This window comes from Myotis myotis, unplaced genomic scaffold (assembly GCF_014108235.1).
Source record: "Myotis myotis isolate mMyoMyo1 unplaced genomic scaffold, mMyoMyo1.p scaffold_m19_p_45, whole genome shotgun sequence".
Classification (NCBI taxonomy): Eukaryota; Metazoa; Chordata; class Mammalia; order Chiroptera; family Vespertilionidae; genus Myotis; species Myotis myotis.
Genome location: NW_023416352.1, coordinates 343,174 through 361,687, shown reverse-complemented (window position 1 = coordinate 361,687; position 18,514 = coordinate 343,174). Strand labels below are relative to the sequence as shown.

The 18,514-nt window shown below is 52.4% G+C and overlaps 1 protein-coding gene across 2 annotated transcripts; it reads left to right on the top strand.

Annotated features, from left to right (window-relative positions):
• Positions 1-2,114: 2,114 nt before the first annotated feature.
• On the top strand, positions 2,115-17,323 carry LOC118655436 (sialic acid-binding Ig-like lectin 14). Of its 2 annotated transcripts, none has more exons than XM_036307254.1 (7): positions 2,115-4,309; positions 4,391-4,774; positions 4,975-5,253; positions 5,492-5,539; positions 5,783-6,037; positions 16,453-16,737; positions 17,170-17,323. In XM_036307254.1, exons 1-7 carry the CDS (start codon positions 4,273-4,275, stop codon positions 17,271-17,273), a joined length of 1,392 nt encoding a protein of 463 aa, XP_036163147.1. In that variant the 5' UTR covers positions 2,115-4,272; the 3' UTR covers positions 17,274-17,323. The 2 variants fall into 2 exon arrangements, with proteins under 2 accessions (XP_036163147.1, XP_036163148.1); XM_036307255.1 differs by lacking the exons at positions 16,453-16,737; positions 17,170-17,323 and adding exons at positions 6,510-6,645; positions 6,782-6,953 and having other exon boundaries at positions 2,119-4,309.
• Positions 17,324-18,514: the final 1,191 nt, after the last annotated feature.

Below are 18,514 nucleotides of genomic sequence, written 5' to 3'. Positions count from 1 at the left end.
ATCTTTGCAACCATAGTAAAACAAAGATTATATTTTTGATATTTATTTTATATATTTAAATGCCATTTAACAAAGAAAATCAACCAAAAAAATGAGTTCGCCTGTCACCTCTGACACGCGTGTCATAGGCTCGCCATCACTGCCCTAGAGTCTTCAGAGGGAGTGGCCCTGCTGACACCTTGATTTCGGGTTTCTGGCCTCCAGAACTGAGAGAGTAACTGTCATTTTAAGGGACTAGCACCCACTTTTAAGTCTGTGGTAATGTTACGGCGCCCACAGGAAGCACACTGGGCACCAGTTTCTCATGATGAGGGTCATCTTCCTTTTAGGTAGCCCCTGGTTTTTCATTATCCTTCATCTCCTGAGCAGAATGAAGATTCTTTTAAAAATAGGCTCCGGGTTTTTGTCCACAGCCCCGCCTTCCTGTGGCTGGTCACCCTGAATATACGTAGCTGGGAGGACAGGGACCCTCGGAGCTTGAATTTAGTTTGAAGCATCCGTGACTGGTGTTGCTACCAGGCAGGAGCAGGTGGACATTTCCAGATCCAAGTTCAAGTTTGCCCGCAGCAGCCAAGGCCCTCGGGGCCAAGGGTCTTCAGTGGTACCTCCCCTTTAGGTTCCGGCATCCCCATGGACCTGGGCCTGGGCTGTCCTTGCCACCTGCTGCTCAGAAGATGACTTCCATGTTTGGGCTGTCACCTTTACATACATTAAAGTGAGATGGCTAGTTTGGACAATCTAGAATAGAAACACTTTTTTTTTTTTTTTTTAAAGAAACAGACTCTTCAGACTTTTTTTAAAAAGTACATTTTATTGATTTTTTTACAGAAAGGATGGGAGAGGAATAGAGAGTTAGAAACATCGATGAGAGAGAAACATCGATCAGCTGCCTCCTGCACACCCCCTACTGGGGATGTGCCCGCAACCAAGGTACATGCCGTTGACCGGAATCGAACCTGGGACCTTTCAGTTCGCAGGCCGAGGATCTATCCACTGAGCCAAACCGGCTAGGGCTCTTCAGACTCTTTCTCTCCACCTCAGTCACATGTCACATAGGAAGGCTTGCCATTTTTAGCCTGAGCTCTGCATGCCAGCCATTTACATTGTACATTACAGGCCAGTGCAGCTCAATCTTAGCAAAAATGGAGGAAGGACTAAATTAAACTTTGCTGGGCAACCCTGAGATTAGAAGCATCGAGTGGTTTTTCTTCTCCAGGATGAGGCAGAAGCGGGCACTGCAGGTCCAAGCTGTGTGGCCTTGAGCAGGTGTCTTGGCCTCTCTGAGCTCAGGTTCCTCATCTGGAAGTCAGGGATGGCTACGCTGGACCCGAGAGGCTGCAGATGTGGAGAGAAGGCACCTGGGCTGTGGAGGGGACCGGGCCTGGGGGCTAAAGCTTTCTCCATCATACTCTTCGTGAGCTAAAAAATGGCTCAGACGGGCACCCGTTATAGAGTCAGAATGCACTTAAAGGATTTTGACCAGCATTTAAAAATAGGAATACTAGAAAGAATAAAAACATGCAGGATAGGGTGGTATTTCGCGAAATTATGTTGATGTGAAATGATTTCTGACTGTGCATCAGAAAAGTTTGGGAGCCACAGTCGAGGCCCCCCACCTCGAGCCCCCCCCCCCAGCTCCACCCCCACCCTCACCCGCTCCCGCTGCGCACACTGGATAGCAACTCGCTTTGTCCTAAGCAAACATTTGGGGTCTGCGGGCCGCGCTGTCTTACACTCCGCCGCCTGGTGGCGCCCGTGCTCCGCCGTGAGCGGGTTCTGCTGGATCCTCTGTCCGAGGCAGTGATTGCCTAGTCGCCGGTTTACCGGGACCAGAAGCCCTGATCAGGAACATGGCCCGCGATCAAAGCGCGGCAGGAGGACTCCGTCAAAGGGATATGGTCACTCTGGGATCCATTCATCCCTCTTCATTCCGCAGGTTCCTTTTTAAAAAATATTAATAATATATTTTTTTATTGAATTCAGAGCGGAAAGGAGAGGGAGAGAGAGTAGAAACATCAATGATGAGAATCATTGATCAGTTGCCTCCTGCATGCCCCCTACTGGGGATCAAGCCCGCAACCCTGGCATGTGCCCTTGACGGGAATCGAACCAGGAACCCTTCAGTCCGCAGGCTGACGCTTTATCCACTGAGCCACACCAGCTCGGGCCGCAGGTTCTTTAAATGCCTCTGTGGGTCAGAGGAAGTCCCGCTCTCAGAGCTCACATCCCGGTGGGGAGGGCAGACAGGACCCCAAATCCACGACCTCTGCAGTACAGAGAGGCCTCCCCGCCCGCTTGGTCTGGGCAGGACAGATGCTGTGGAATCCCTGCTCCCGGCCCCCAGCCCCCAGCCGGCTGTGTGACCTGGGGCAGCTGGCGTAGCCTCTCTGTGCCTGTTTCCTCTGAGATAAAATGGGAACAGCACCTACTTCCTAGGGTCGTCCTGAGCACTAGATGAGTTAATACTCACAAAGCACCTCCAAGGGCGTGGTATGTACGGATCCGGCCCTAGAGCCGCCCCAGGGCTTCCATTGGAACTTGGTGGCTTAAACCAACTTGAGTGTGTTCTGTTACCCTTCCGGGGGGTTCAGGAGTCCAAACTGAGCCTCATGGGGTCAGATCAAGGTGTGGGCAGGGTTGGTTCATCCTACAGGTTCCCAGGAGGGAGAATCATTCCTGCATTCCAGCCTATACCTTGTGTCTGAGAGAGAGAGAGAGAGAGAGAGAGAGAGAGAGAGAGAGAGAGAGAGAGAGAGAAAGGGAGAGAGAGAGAGGTGATAGAGAGAGAAACATAAATCGGTTGCCTCCCATAATGCTCTGAGCTGGTTTGGAAACGAGGTATGTGCCCTGACCTGGAATTGAACCTGCAACCAATGTGCTGTAGGGAGGATGCTTCCACCTACTGAGCCATCCGGCCAGGGCTATCTATTTCCACCTGTAAAGTCCTCCCAGACAGATGTACCATTTCCTCCCCTGAGGAAGTGCATAGTAGATATTTGTGATGGGCATCTTTGAATGTTTCAGGAACATTGTAAGTTTTGATGTGACCATGACATCTTTATACCATCCTGTGTTTCGTTGGTCACTGTCCTATATGGATGCATTTGAGTTTTGCAATGTGATTTTGTCTCTAGAAACCTTGCTGACTCTCTTCTCAAGCCCCTACATGTGTCTGTATGTACTTGTGGATTTTCCTATGAAGACACAATCCTTGATGGAGAAAGTCAGCTTTATTTTCTTTCAAATTTCATAGCTTTTACTTATTGTTCTTGCCTTGCTGGACTCGGACCCAGTGCTGCTGCTGTGTTAGGTGTGGAGTTTGCTGAACTCATCCTCTATTCCACCAGGGGAGCCTCCTGCATCCCTAGCTGACTGTGATGTTATCCTGAAGGCCTTTGACATCCCCCAACCCCCACCCGCGCTCACTGGTTCCTCCCTTGAGATTCCATCAGTCCAGGGCAGCGAGGCACACAGAAGCCCCACTATGTGCTCCAGCAGCGGGAATGTAATGTCAGGGTTTGTGATGCCCGGGTTGGGACACAGATGGAGCAGAAAGGGAACACTTCCCATCAGCCTGGGTGGGGCTCTGAAAAGGGACCCAGCGATGAGGGGCCAGGACGGTGGATTTTCATGAACTTTCAGGCGGCAGTGCTGCTGCTGTGCTGAGGTCCCGCCAAATGGGGCGTCTGTTTCCGATGGGACCTTCGAGCCAACACAAGTGTGTCCCACGTCCCCAAAAAGCCCTCAGAGCAAAGAAAGGCCTTTAACTCTCAGCTTAGCCCCTGGGTTCCACCCTCCACTGGACTTGGATCTAAAATCTTTTCTCTTTTGCCAGCACTTGTTACAAAAAAATATTAAAATGATCCTTTTCCAGAATGTTCGACAGTTCCAGCTGGAGGACGGGTCCCCGCCCCGAGTCCCCAGGGCCAGCTCTGAGTGTGCTGGCCCCTGGGCAACCTCCGTCCCCACTTACACATCCTCTGCAAGGTGGTCACTTTCCGATTCACATCTGGACACACCACTCAGCCTGTCAGGGCCTCAGTGCATTTACCTGCAGGGTTGGGGGGTGACGTGGGGTTGAGGAGGGGAGACAGGAAGATTTCTCAGGCACTACACCCCTCAACTCCTGTGGAGACCAAGTTCCCCTTCCAGCCTGGCCCCAGTCTCTTCCCCAGGGCTTCCTGTTGGGGCGTCCTAGGCCCCACCCCAGAGCTGGGCACTTCCCTCCCTGACAGAGGGTCCTGGACTCACTCTGCGCTGCCAGAGGCAGACATGGTGCCCCTGCTGCTGCTGCCCCTGCTGTCGGGGGGTGAGTGGCTGAAGGAGGGGGGCAGGGCAGGTGGGGGAGGAGCGGAGGTTGCACCTGAGCTTCTGTGTCCCCCTCCCCCAGGGTCCCTGCAGCAGCAGCATCCAGGCTATGAGCTCCACGTGCAGGAATCCGTGACGGTGCAGGAGGGTCTGTGTGTCCACGTGCCCTGCTCCTTCTCCTACCCGTGGAGTTCATGGAATTCCTCTAGTGAACTCTACACCTACTGGTACCGGGTCGGGGAAATCATGGGCTATGCTGCTCCTGTGGCCTCGAAGAACCGGAATAAAACCGTGAAGACAGAGACCCAAGGCCGCTTCCTCCTCGCGGACCCCACGACCAACAACTGTTCCCTGGACATCAGAGACGCCAGGAAGAGTGACAGAGGACGCTACTTCTTCCGAGTGGAGAGAGGAGGTTCTGTGAGATATAATTACCTAATGAAGAAGCTGGATTTGCAGGTGACAGGTAAGGCAGGGACCCAGGGACATGGGACCCGTCTTAGAGCAGGAACAGGACACTGGACACTCCCTGTCCAGGCCGTGGGCCCTGGGTGGTGGGAAGAGACACAGGGCCTGGGTGAGCTCAGCCCAAGGCAGGGCCTCTCTCAGGGTCCCACTCTGAGTCCCCACCCCTGGAGCCCAGTCACCTGCCTTTCTCCCCTGCAGCCCTGACAGAGAAACCCCACATCCGTGTACGGGAGCCTCTGGAGTCCGGCCGCCCCACACAGCTGGCCTGCAGTCTGCCAGGGGCCTGCGAAGGGGGACGACCTCTCACCTTCTCCTGGGTGGGAGCCGCTGTGGACTCGCTGAACCCCCAGACCCTCCGCTCCTCGGTGCTCACCTTCACCCCGAGGCCCCGGGACCATGGCACCAGACTCACCTGTCAGGTCCAAGTCCAAGGATCTTGGGTGGCCACGCAGAGAATCATCCGGCTCAATGTCTCCTGTGAGTGTTGGAGGGGGGGCTGGGTCCGTGGGGGCAGTGGAGTGGCCTCTGTGTGTGTGTGTGTGTGTGTGTGTGTGTGTGTGCTGGAGGCTGAGCTAACCTGAGAACACCCTGGCATGGATGTGCCTGTAGGGGGGAGGGGCCAGAAAGACAGATCCCATCCTTCCCCGTTCCCACTGCCCCTCCTTGGGATTGGGGTAACTTCCATCTGAAGTGGGGCCTTGTCTTTATATCCCAGATGCCCCTCAGAACCTCACCATAGATGTTTCCTTAAGAAATGTCACAGGTAGGAAAGAACCCCTCCTCTGGGTCTGGGACCTGCCCTGGGCAGTGGTGGGGCAGAGGGGGGAGCAGTAGTTTGAATGGGATGAGACATGGGAAGGGCAAGGATGAAAGTCAGCACCCGAGTCCCTCACCTCTGGGTGCCTGACCTCCTGTGTTCCACCTCTCTCTCTCTCTCTCTCTCTCTCTCTCTCTCTCTCTCTCTCTCTTCCCTTCCCCCACCCCTCCTCCACTTCTTTCTCCAAAGCCCTCAAGATTCTGCAAACCACATCTCTTTCCATCCTGGAGGGAGAGGCCCTGAGGCTGCGCTGTGTGGCTGACAGCTACCCCCCTGCGGAGCTGAGCTGGTTCCGGGAGGCCCCAGGCCTGAACGCCACCCCCATTTCCAGCACCGCGATCCTGGAGCTGCCTCGCATGGGGCCTGCACAGGAAGGAGAGTTCACCTGCCAAGCTCGGCACCCGCTGGGCTCCCACAGGGTCTCTCTCAGCCTCTCCGTGGTCTGTGAGTGGGGAGACCCCGGGGGGCAGGACAGCGGGGTTCTGGGGAGATTAGAGGCACCGCTGACCCTTCCCATCGTTCCTCACTGACCCCCTGCAGCTGCTGGGACCCTCCTGCTCCTGGGAGGACCAGGGTCTGCGCTGCAGCTGCTCCTCCGGGGCCCAGCCGGCCCCCTCCCTGCGCTGGCGGCTGGGGGCGGGGCTGCTGGAGGGGAACCATGGCAACGCGTCCCACGTGGTCAGCTCCCCCTCAGCGGGGCCCTGGACCAACAGCTCCCTGAGCCTCCACGTGGGGCTGGAGGCGGAGGGGAGTTCACCTGCCGGGCTCAGCACCCGCTGGGCTCCCAGCGCATCTCCTTCAGCCTCTCTGTGCAGAGTGAGGTGCAGGACAGGTGTGGGGCGGCCACCTGGTCAGGTGTTGGGCTGTGGGTGGACTGACACCTGGACAACACGTCACCCTTCTCCCGCGTCCCCAGGCAGCCCGCACTCCAGCAGATGTGTGACCGAGGAGCAGCAAGGCTCCTGGCCCCTGGTCTTCACCCTGATCAGAGGGGCCCTCATGGGGGCTGGCTTCCTCCTCACCTACGTCCTCACCTGGCTCTACTACACCAGGTGAGCAGGCCTGTCTCTCCTGGGGAAGGTCAGGGATTGGCCCTGAGGTGCAGGTGGGGCCGAGCTGTCCGGCTCTGCCTGGAGTTAGAGCGAAAGTGGCCGAGTCTCTGAGCTGACACCTGTGTGGGCCCCGCAGGTGTGGAGGCCCCCGGAACAGGAGGCAGAGCTCCTGATGGATCCTCCCTTCCTCTCAGGATGGGACTGAGGTGCAGACACCAGGCGAGAGGGACCGTCCTGGGACGTCAATGGCACCTTCTCCTTGGAAGCTCTTTTTTAAAATTTTTATTAAATCTTTATTGTTCAGATTATTACAGTTGTTCCTCTTTCTCCCCCCACCCCATAGCTTCCTTCCACTCGATTCCCACGCCACCCTCTGCCCTTACCCGCCCCCCACACTGTCCTCATCCATAGGTGCACGATTTTTGTCCAACCTCATCCTGCACCCCCACACTCCTTCCCCCCCCAGAATAGTCAGTCCACTCCCTTTCTATGCCCCTGATTCTATGATATTCACCAGTTTATTCTGTTCATTCGATTATTTATTCACTTGATTTTTAGATTCACTTGTTGATAGATGTGTATTTATTGTTCATAATTTGTATCTTTACCTTTTTCTTCTTCTTCCTCTTCTTAAAGGATACCTTTCAGCATTTCATATAATACTGGTTTGGTGATGATGAACTCCTTTAGCTTTTCCTTATCTGTGAAGCTCTTTATCTGACCTTCAATTCTGAATGATAGCTTTGCTGGATAAAGTAATCTTGGTTGTAGGTTCTTGGCATTCATCACTTTGAATATTTCTTGCCACTCCCTTCTGGCCTGCATAGTTTCTGTTGAGATATCAGCTGACAGTCCTATGGGTACTCCCTTGTAGGTAACTGAGTTTCTTTCTCTTGCTGCTTTTAAGATTCTCTCTTTGTCTTTTGCTCTTGGCATTTTAATTATGATGTGTTTTCATGTGGTCCTCTTTGGATTCCTTTTGTTTGTGTGCTTCCTGGACTTGTCTATTTCTTTCACCATGTAGGGGAAGTTTTCTGTCATTATTTCTTCAAATAGATTTTCAATGTCTTGCTCTCTCTCTTCTTCTGGCACCCCTATAATTCGGATGTTGGTGCGCGTGAAGTTGTCCTAGAGGCTCCTTACACTATCTTCATATTTTTGGATTATTTTTTCTTTTTGTTTTTCTGGATGGGTGTTTTTTTCTTCTTCATATTTCAAATCTTTTGAGGGCAAGTGGAGTGGCTGGGACTATGGGCTCAGGATGGGTCGGTTGCATCTGAAGTTCTTTGCTCTCTGAGAATGGGCAGCCCCTGGGAGGCCCTGTGTCTCCTTGGCTTCCAATCTGTTTAATGGCTCAAAACATCATAAGATACAGAAATAAACAATAATACACACCCACTGACTGCCCCCTTCTTTCTGCCTGTGCTTCTCCCATTTGACTTGTCCCCTCTTCCCCCCTCTTTCTTTCTCTCTGTTGGTTCTGCCCACTCATCCCCCCACCCCCTGCTCCTCTCTCTCCATTCTCAGGCCCAGAGACGGACTGAAGTTGGCACCTTATCCTCCTCTTGCCCAGAAGTTACCTGGTCACCACCTGAGCTTCTGGTCTCCCATCTGTAGGTGCTGATACACAGTAGAGTTAGGAGCCGCTCTCCTCTCCCTGTGCATAGACGCCAACCTCAGAATTATTGTCATAACACATCCCAGCATTTAATCATAAATGAGAACGTTTATGTGATATCACATGGCCATTGATTTTACTCTTTAGTGTCGGTTGGAGTTTCTTGAGTCCAATTACACCTGGATCTCCTCTTTTTGTTGTTGCTGCTGTTAGACCTGTTTCAAGTGAGGGATTTTGTTTATTCCTTGTACTTATTCTTAATTGGTATTTATATCTCTTCTTATCTTTTAAAATATTTTTGTTGATTTCTGAGAGGAAGTTGGAGGGAGAGAGCGATAGAAATATCAATGATGAGTCATTGGTCGCCTGTTTCCTCCACGTCCCCTACTGGGGAGGAAGCCCATCACCCAGGCAGGTGCCCTGACCTCTTGGTGCATAGATTGATGCTCACCCCCTCAGCCTCACTGGCGGGACTATATCTATTCTTGAATAATCAAAAATTTCAACATTTAAGACACATCCACCTATACTCTCACCATTTTGTATTGTTATTGCATATAACTTACAGCTATAAATTTGATAAACGTTAGAGAACATTAATAATTACTTGGATGTACACAATTATTTTATTTCCAGATTAACTGAGATATTTTTGATATAGAATGCATGCAAGTTTAAGGTGTGCAATGTGCATATTTGATGCACCTATATAGTGAAGTGATTATCACAATAAGGTTCATCCACACTTCCATCCTCTCATGTAATTACCATTGTTATGGTTATAACACTGATGATGTGTAACCATAACACCTTTCAGGTGTATAACAAAATACTGTTAATTGTACTTGCCATGCTGTCCAGCACATCCCCAGGAATTGTTCCTCTTGTAGCTGAAAGTTACCCTTGACCAACATCTCCCCATTTCCCCACCCCCAGCGCCTGCATCACCGTTCTCCTCTCTTTCTGTAAATTCAGCATCTTTAGGTTCCACTGTGAGAACACACTGCAGGAAAACAATGACTATTTTCAAAAATACCCCTATAGTTGTTCCTCTCACGCAGTTCTGGGTTTCCATCACAGAATCACTTTCCTCTGTGCAAAAATGCATTAAAGACCTAAATATAATACCATCCACTATAAACTCTTAGAGGGAAACATAGGGGGAATCCCAGCACATTGGATTTTGCAATGATTCCCTGCATATTTACATTGAAATCACAGACAAGGGAAGCAAACATAGACAAGTGGGACAGAGGACACTCTCACCAGACTCCAGACTACAGGATGGGAGCGAAGCTGTATCTGTTAAGGAGTTAACATCCAGCATGGATTACAAACTCACACAAGACAACATAAGAACCCCAAGTAACACCATTGAAGAAAAGGCTAAAACCTTGACTAGACATTTCTCCAAAGATGATGGACAAATGGCCAACAAAGTCATGAAGAGAGATGCAACATCAGCAATCCTACAGAACCATGAAAGAACTCCTTAGGGGCCTGTGGGAGTCTTACTTGGTGCATCAGGACATTAATATTCAAAACCCCACATCAGATTCCTTCACGGACAAGGAAGGTATGGGGAAGACGCATAGTAGGCCCCGGTACAGAAAGTGATGGGGGAAGTGTAGTGATATTCAGGTCCAAAGTCACACACCCAAAACTAGCATTAGAAATTTTATGTCATGTGAGTCTCACTTCCACAAAAGTTTCGTCATTAGTTTATTTGTAAATTGCGCGCGCGCACACACACACACACACACACACACACACACACACACACATACACATACACAGTCCTCTCTCTGGGATGAATTCTGTGGCCCCTCTTGAGTGTGAAAATGGTTGCTTTCTTCCCCCAGTTCTTTTGTGAGGGCTGCTTTAGGATGGGCCTTGTGCTCTGAGGTGAGTCAGCCTGGCCCCTTCTATGTCCCTGGGGCCCATCTTACCTGGCATAGCTTATGGGGAAATGTCCTCTTCTGCATTTCTGTCTATACTTTGTGGCTTGGGGGGGGGGGCGAGAGAGAGAGAGAGAGAGAGAGAGAGAGAGAGAGAGAGAGAGAGAGAGAAACATAAAGCAGTTGCTCCCATACTTGCTCTGAGCTGGTATGGAAATGAGGCATGTGCCCTGACTTGGAATTGAACCTGCAACCAATGTGCTGTTGGGAGGATGCTTCCACCAACAGAGCCATCCGGCCAGGGCTATCTATTTCCACCTGTAAAGTCCTCCCAGACAGATGTACCATTTCCTCCCCTGAGGAAAGGCATAGTAGATATTTGTGATGTGCATCTCTGAATGTTCCAGGAACATCATAAGTTTTGATGTGACCATGACATCTTTTATACCATCCTGTGTTTTGTTGGTCACTGTGCTATCCGGATGCATTTGAGTTTTGCAATGTGATTTTGTCTCTAGAAACCTTGCTGACTCTCTTCTCAAGCCCCTACATGTATCTGTATGTACGTGTTGATTTTCCTATATAGACACAATCCTTGATGGAGAAAGTCAGCTTCATTTTCTTTGGAATTTCCATAGCTTTTACTTATTGCTCTTGCCTTGCTGGACTCGGACCCGGTGCTGCTGTGTTAGGTGTGGGGCTTGCTGAGCTCACCCTCTTTCCCACCAGGGGAGCCTCCTGCATCCCTAGCTGACTGTGATGTTCTCCTGAAGGCCTCTGACATCCCCCCGTGCTCACTGGTTCCTCCCTTGAGATTCCATCAGTCAAGGGCAGTGAGGCACACAGAAGCCTCACTATGTGCTCCCGCAGTGGGAATGTAATGTCAGGGTTTGTGATGCCCGGGTTTGGACACAGATGGAGCAGAAAGGGCATACTTCCCATCAGCCTGGGTGGGTTGCTGAACAGGGACCCAGCGATGAGGGGCCAGGAAGGTGAATTTTCATGAACTTTCAGACGTAGAGATGCTGCAGTGCTGAGGTCCCGCCAAATGGGGCGTCTGTGTCTGATGGGGCTTGTGTGCCCTCGCTGTCCCTCAGACACTCAGACCCTCGAGCTAACACAGGTGCGTCCCATGTCCCGAAGAAGCCCTCAGAGCCAAGGCCTTTACCACTCAGCTCTGCCCCTGGGTTCCACCCTCCACTGGACTTGGGTCTAAATTCCTCTCTCTTTTGCTCCCACTTGGTCTAAAAACCTATTAAAATTACCCTTTTCCAGAATGTTCTACCATTTCGCCTGGAGTGAAGTATGGTAGTAATCATCTTATGTAGAAACTGTAGTTTAACTCTAACCCTGCTGTTTGGCTTAACAATTGAAAAGTTATTTTGATTTTCTGAATCATATAAATCATCCCATTCGATTGAACGCCTTATTGATTGTAAAGTGAATATCCCATTGATTGTGATCCTACTGGTTTTAGAAAGCAAAATACTCTGTACCTGGGAACCAGGACAGCACGATTATCCCAAGACCTGAGGGTTCCAGATAATGTGTTCCTGTCAACTCAGTGGTCCGAAGACCCAAAACTATAATTAATCTTTGTAGATAACTAATCGGCTCAATCTCGCTTCTGTAATTGCTTTGTGCAAACCGGGGTCCTCATTCCAAACCCTGGGATGTAATCAATACCTTTGTGATTTTTGCCCATATAAACCTGGTGTTGCGGCCATCTTATCACTGAGAGATTTGGGAGAGTGAAATGCCCCCTCCTAGTCCCTGATTGCAATAAATGTGACGCTTTAATTTGACATCTTGAGGCTTCCTTCTGTGATTCGCGGGGTACATTATAACAGAGGGCGGGTCCCCCCGAGTCCCCAGGACCAGCTCCGAGTGTGCTGGCCCCTGGGTGACCTCCGTCCCCACATACACATCCTCTGTAAGGGGGTCACTTTCTGGACAAGCCACTCAGGCTCCCAGGGCCTCAGGACATTTGCCTGCAGGGTCATGGGGTGGGGGGCGGGAGACAGAAAGATTTCTCAGGCACCACCCCCAACTCCTGTGGAGGCCAAGTTCCCCTTCCAGCCTGGCCACAGTCTCTCCCCCAGGGCTTCCTGTTGGGGCATCCTAGGTCCCACCCCAGAGCTGGGCACTTCCCTCCCTGACACAGGGACCGGGACCCACTCTGCCCTGCCAGAGGCAGACATGGTGCCCCTGCTGCTGCTGCCCCTGCTGTGGGGGGGTGAGTGGCTGAGGGAGGGGGGCTGGGCAGGTGGGGGAGGGACGAGGGCTGCATTTGAGCTTCTGTGTCCCCCCTCCCCCAGGGTCCCTGCAGCAGCTTCCAGGCTATGACATCGAAGTGCAGGAATCGGTGACGGTGCAGGAGGGTCTGTGTGTCCATGTGCCCTGCTCCTTCTCCTACCCAGGGAGTTCGTGGAATTCCTCTAGTAAACTCTACACCTACTGGTACCGGGTCGGGGACAACACAAACCGTAATGCTGCTGTGGCCTCGAGCAACTGGAATAAAACAGTGAAGACAGAGACCCGAGGCCGCTTCATCCTCGCGGACCCCACGACCAGCAACTGTTCCCTGGACATCAGAGACGCCAGGAGCAGTGACAGAGGACGCTACTTCTTCCGAGTGGAGAGAGGGAATTCTGTGAAATATAATTACGTAAAGAAGAAGCTGCATTTGCAGGTGACAGGTACTGCAGGGGCCTGGGAGAGGACCCAGGGACATGGGATCCCCTCTTTTTTTTTTTATATATTTTTTTATTGATTAAGATATTACATATGTGTCCTTGTCCCCACGTTACCCTCTACCCCCCACCCCCCCACCCCCGCTCATGCCCTCACCCCCCCGTTGTCCATGTCCATTGATTAGGCCTATATGCTTGCATATAAGTCCTTTGGTTGATCTTTCCCCCTTACCCCCACCCTCCCCTACCTTCCCTCCAAGTCCCGACAGTCCAATCAATGCCTCTCCGTCTCTGGATCAGTCCTTGTTCATCAGCTTATGTTGTTCATTATATTCCACAAATGAGTGAGATCCTGTGGTGTTTATCCGCTCTCAAGTTCCATCCATGCTGTGGCAAATGGTAAGAGTTCCTTTTTCTTCTTCCTCTTCTTAAAGAATACCTTTCAGCATTTCATATAATGCTGGTTTGGTGGTGATGAACTCCTTTAGCTTTTCCTTATCTGTGAAGCTCTTTATCTGACCTTCCATTCTGAATGATAGCTTTGCTGGATAAAGTAATCTTGGTTGCAGGTTCTTGCTATTCATCACTTTGAATATTTCTTGCCAGTCTCTTCTGGCCTGCATGGTTTCTGTTGAGAAATCAGCTGACAGTCGTATGGGTACTCCCTTGTAGGTAACTGACTGTCTTTCTCTTGCTGCTTTTAAGATTCTCTCTTTGTCTTTTGCTCTTGGCATTTTAATTATGATGTGTCTTGGTGTGGTCCTCCTTGGATTCCTTTTGTTTGGGGTTCTCTGCGCTTCCTGGACTTGTAAGTCCATTTCTTTCACCAGGTAGGGGAAGTTTTCTGTCATTATTTCTTCAAAAAGGTTTTCAATATCTTGCCCTCTCTCTCCTTCTGGTACCCCTATAATTCTGATGTTGGTACGCTTGAAGTTGTCCCAGAGGTTCCTTACACTATCTTCATATTTTTGGAATCTCTTTTCTTTTTTCTTTTTCGGTTGGGTATTTTTTGTTTCTTTGTATTTCAAATCTTTGACTTGATTCTTGGGATCCTCTTTTCTGCTGCTGGATCTCTGTAAATTATTCTTTATTTCAGTCAGTGTATGCTTAATTTCTAGTTGGTCCTTTTTCATGTCCTCCATGGTCTCCCTATACTTATTGAGGGATTCATTAAATTTATCGGCGGTTTCCATAAAATTCTTGAAAAACATTATAACCGTGGCCTTAAACTCTATATCCAATCGTTTGCTTTCCTCCATTTCTGCCATTTGTGACCTGTTTCTTTGTCTCCGCATTTTGGCAGCTTCCCTGTGTTGATAGAGTGGCCCTGTGCGCCAGGTGTCCTGTAGGGCCCAGTAGCTCAGCCTCCCCAGTTACCTGGGGTGGACACTCTTGGTGCACTCTTGGTGCCTTGGTTGTTGTAGAATCACTGGGAGGAATTGACCTCCAGGCCAATTGGCTGTGAGAATCAGCTGTGTCTAAAGTGGGAGAACTTCTGTGCTGAAGACACCCTTCTGGGGCAAGACTTGCTTCAGTGGGGCTTTGGTGCTCACTGAGTCTGCTCCCTGAGTGCGTCCCTTATGGATCTGAGGAGTTGCAGTCTGGATGGACCCCCCTCTGATCACTGGGTACAGTGGCTCCTGGATCTAAGGAGGTGCTAATTCAGCCTCTGCCTGAGGCCACACAGCAGGAGCCACGAAGAGGCTCAGCTGTGAAGCAATGCAAGCCGCTGCGGGGCCTTGGGCCTTCTCTTGGAAGTTCCAGGTCTGCCTGGTTCGGCTGCAGTTAGGTACATTCACATGCAAAAGCCTCTGCCGCAGCCTGGGTGGGGCGGGGTCTCAGGGAGTCAGAGGGCGGAGAAAGCGGCCATGGCCGATTCTCCGCCCGGAGTCGCGAGTCTCAGTGTTCCGGTAACGGCTGCAAGCACCTCCGAGGGAAAGCCGCCCTCAAGTTCGCTTGCTGCCGGACAGACCAGCCTCTCCCCGTATGAGTCCTGGGTCCCCAGAGACTTCCCGGAACAGGAGTTCAGAGCAGTCAGGAGCCTGTGACTCAAAAAGTCAGCCGCGTCCTCAGGTGCTACCCCCTTTCCGCGCGCGCGCGCCACCGTACCTCTGCACTTCACCTCCGCAGCGCCTCTGGATCTCAGCGTGCTTTTCTTTCCTTCTAGTTGTGGAATTTACATTCAGCCAGCCTTCCTGTTGTTCTGGATGATGTTTGCTCAGTCCTTTGCGGTAATTTTCAATTGTTTTGTGAGGCGACAATTTCCCGGTGTTTACCTATGCCGCCATCTTAGTTGCTCGTAATCGGGATCCCCTCTTAATGCAGGAACAGGACACTGGACACTCCCTATCCCGGTCTTGGTCCCTGGGTGTGAGAAGGGACACAGGGTCTGGGTGAGCTCAGCCCGAGGCAGGGCCTCTCTTAGGGTCCCGCTCTGAGTCCCCATCCCTGGAGCCCAGGCACCTGCCTTTCTCCCCTGCAGCCCTGACAGAGAAACCCCACATCCGTGTACGGGAGCCTCTGGAGTCCGGCCGCCCCACACAGCTGGCCTGCAGCCTGCCAGGGGCCTGCGAAGGGGGACGACCTCTCACCTTCTCCTGGGCGAGAGCCGCTGTGGACTCGCTGAACCCCCAGACCCTCCGCTCCTCGGTGCTCACATTCACCCCGAGGCCCCGGGACCATGGCACCAGCCTCACCTGTCAGGTGAAGCGGGAAGGGTCCCAGTGGACCACGCAGAGAACCATCCAGCTCAATGTCTCCTGTGAGTGTTGGAGCGGGGGCTGGGTCTGTGGGGGCAGGGGAGTGGCCTGTGTCTGTGTGTGTGTGTGTGTGTGTGTGTGTGCTGGAGGCTGATCTAACCTGAGAACACCCGGGCATGGATGTGCATGTAGGTGGGGAGTGTTCCCACCGACCCTCCGTGGGATTGGGGTGACATCCATCTGAAGTGGGGCCCTGTCTTTCTATCCCAGATGCCCCTCGGAACATCACCATAGGCGTCTCCTTCAAAAACGACACAGGTAGGAAAGAACCCGTCCTCTCTGGGCTGGGACCTGCCCCGGGGCCCGGGTGGGGGAGAGGGGGGAGCGGGAGTTTGAATGGGATCAGACCTGGGAAGGGATGAAAGGCATCACCTGAGTCCCTCACCTCTGGAGGGTGGGTGCCTGCATCTGTGGTCCACACATCTCTCTCTCTCTCTCTCTCTCTCTCTCTCTCTCTCTCTCTCTCTCCCTCTCGCTCTCTCTCACTTCTTTCTCCAAAGCCCTCAAGATCCTGCAAACCACATCCCTTCCCATCCTGGAGGGAGAGTCCCTGAGGCTGCGCTGTGAGGCTGACAGCAACCCCCCTGCCGAGCTGAGCTGGCTCCGGGAGTCCCCAGGCCTGAACACCACCCCCCTCTCCAGCACCGCGATCCTGGAGCTGCCTCGCATGGGGCCTGCACAGGAAGGAGAGTTCACCTGCCAAGCTCGCCACCCGCTGGGCTCCCACAGCGTCTCTCTCAGCCTCTCCGTGGTCTGTGAGTGGGGAGACCCCGGGGGCAGGACAGCTGGGTTCTGGGGAGATTTGAGGCACCGCTGACCCTACTCCTCGCTCCCCACAGACCCCCCGCAGCTGCTGGGACCCTCCTGCTCCTGGGAGGACCAGGGTCTGCACTGCAGCTGCTCCTCCAGGGCCCAGCCGGCCCCCTCCCTGCGCTGGCGGCTGGGGGCGGGGCTGCTGGAGGGGAACCATGGCAACGCGTCCCACGCGGTCAGCTCCAGCTCAGAGAGGCCCTGGACCAACAGCTCCCTGAGCCTCCGCGAGTGGCTCAGCCCTGACCTCAGGCTCAGCTGCGAGGCCCGGAATGTGCACGGGGCCCAGAGCGCCTCTGTCCTGCTGCTGCCAGGTCAGGGCCTGCTGGGGGCAGAGGCCACGGAGAAAGGAGTGGGTCAGAGAGAGGGTGTGGCTGGGGGACCAGAGTTGCTTGGGGACAGGGGGGATTGCTAGGCCAGGGCCTCCATCTCTTGTTCCCCCCCAAAATATTTTGATTGATTTCATAAAAGGAGAGGGAGTGAGAGACAGAAACTTCAAAGAAGACAGAGAATCATTGATCGGCTGCCTCCCGCTCGCCCCCTACAGGGAGGAGATGGAGCCTGCAACCTGGGCGTGTGCCCTTGACCAGGGATGGAACCGGGATCTCCTGGTTCACAGGTGGATGCTCATCCACTGAGCTCAGTTGGGCTCTGGCTGAACAGAACCGACAGCGGGTGCTGGGAGGAGGGGGAAGAGGAGAGACCGAGGCCCGGGCGTGGGTGTCTCACCCCCCTCTCCTCTGCAGGGAAGGCCGTGCCCCAGGCGGGAGCAGTCCCTGCGGCTCTCGGAGGTGCTGGTGCCATGGCCCTGCTGTCCCTGTGCGTGTGTCTCATCTTCTTTTGCATGTGAGCCTCTGGGGCAGGGAGCCGGGTCCTAGGGGTTTGAAAGAGGTCACAGAATTTCACCAACACAAGCTTATCCAGAGGGGATGCTGGGTGGGTGGGGGTGGGGTGGGGTAATAGCTTTATTGAGGTAAAACTCCGATGTATTTAAAGTGTCCGATTCAATGGCTTTTACTTCAGTCACACAGCTGTGCACCCATCACCACGATCAAGTTTGAAAACTTTTTATTGGTCTGAAAAAAAAAAGAGAGAGAGAAACTCCACATCCCTGTATTGTCCTCATGCTTCCATCCTCCCCCAGCCCCAGGCAACCAGTATGTCCTGTTTCTCTAGATTTGCCCATTCTGACATTTCATATAAATGCCATGATATAATACAGTTTACTGTGACTGACTTCTTTCGTGTAGCCTGAGATTTTCAAGGTTCATGTGTCAGCACTGCATTGCTTTTTATTGATAAATATATTCCATGGTTTGGATGGGGCACATTTGATTTGTCCGTTCCTTCATTGACGGACATTGGGTTGCTTGGACGTTTTGGCTGCCATGAATCACTCTGATGATGGCTCGTGCACAAGTCTCTGCGTGTGAGAGGGGCCTCGGTGATGAACATTCAGTCCTGGCCAAACCCCTGGGCATCCAGGGGGACGGGGTCCTCACCTGCATGTCACGAGGGTCTGAGTTTGGCCTCAGGGTCTGGATGCCTCCCTTATCCTTCAGGGAGTGGGGACAGATGCTCACCTGTGCCTGAGCCATTCTGGCTGCTGACTTCTTCCCTTAGAGTGAAAGCCCGCAGGAGGCAAGCAGTCGGAAGACCAAAGGTCAGGAATGATGAAGACCCTGTCATGGGCACAGTCACCTGGGTGAGTGACGGGGTGTCTTCTCATGCCGTATGGGGGGGGGGGCTGGGCATGCCCATTAAGGAGTCCACACTGAGCTCCCCTGTGGTCATCTGGACAGGCAGCTGGGAGTTGGCTTCCCCTTCATTTCCCAGAACCCATGGTCAGCCTCCTACCCCAGCCACACGGACCACTGAGCCCACCTCATGTCTCTGATAGGCACAGGCTGCCAGAACCAGCTCCCCAAAACTATTACTTCCTTCCCATTGTGGGCATGTGATGTCACCTCCCTTTACCGCATCATGTTTACTGGGTTTCTGAGGCAATGAAATATGATCAGTAGGCCCTTGATATGTCTAGTCAACATCTGCAATAGTCTCAAAAAATAAAAAAAAATTAAAAAGAAAGAA

Coding starts and splice junctions, on each gene's coding strand:
- LOC118655436 (XM_036307254.1), top strand. CDS start 4,273: ATGGTGCCCCTGCTGCTGCTGCCCCTGCTGTCGGGGG. Junction 5,254..5,491: donor CATCCGGCTCAATGTCTCCT/GTGAGTGTTGGA, acceptor TTTATATCCCAG/ATGCCCCTCAGAACCTCACC. Junction 16,738..17,169: donor CTCTGTCCTGCTGCTGCCAG/GTCAGGGCCTGC, acceptor TCTCCTCTGCAG/GGAAGGCCGTGCCCCAGGCG.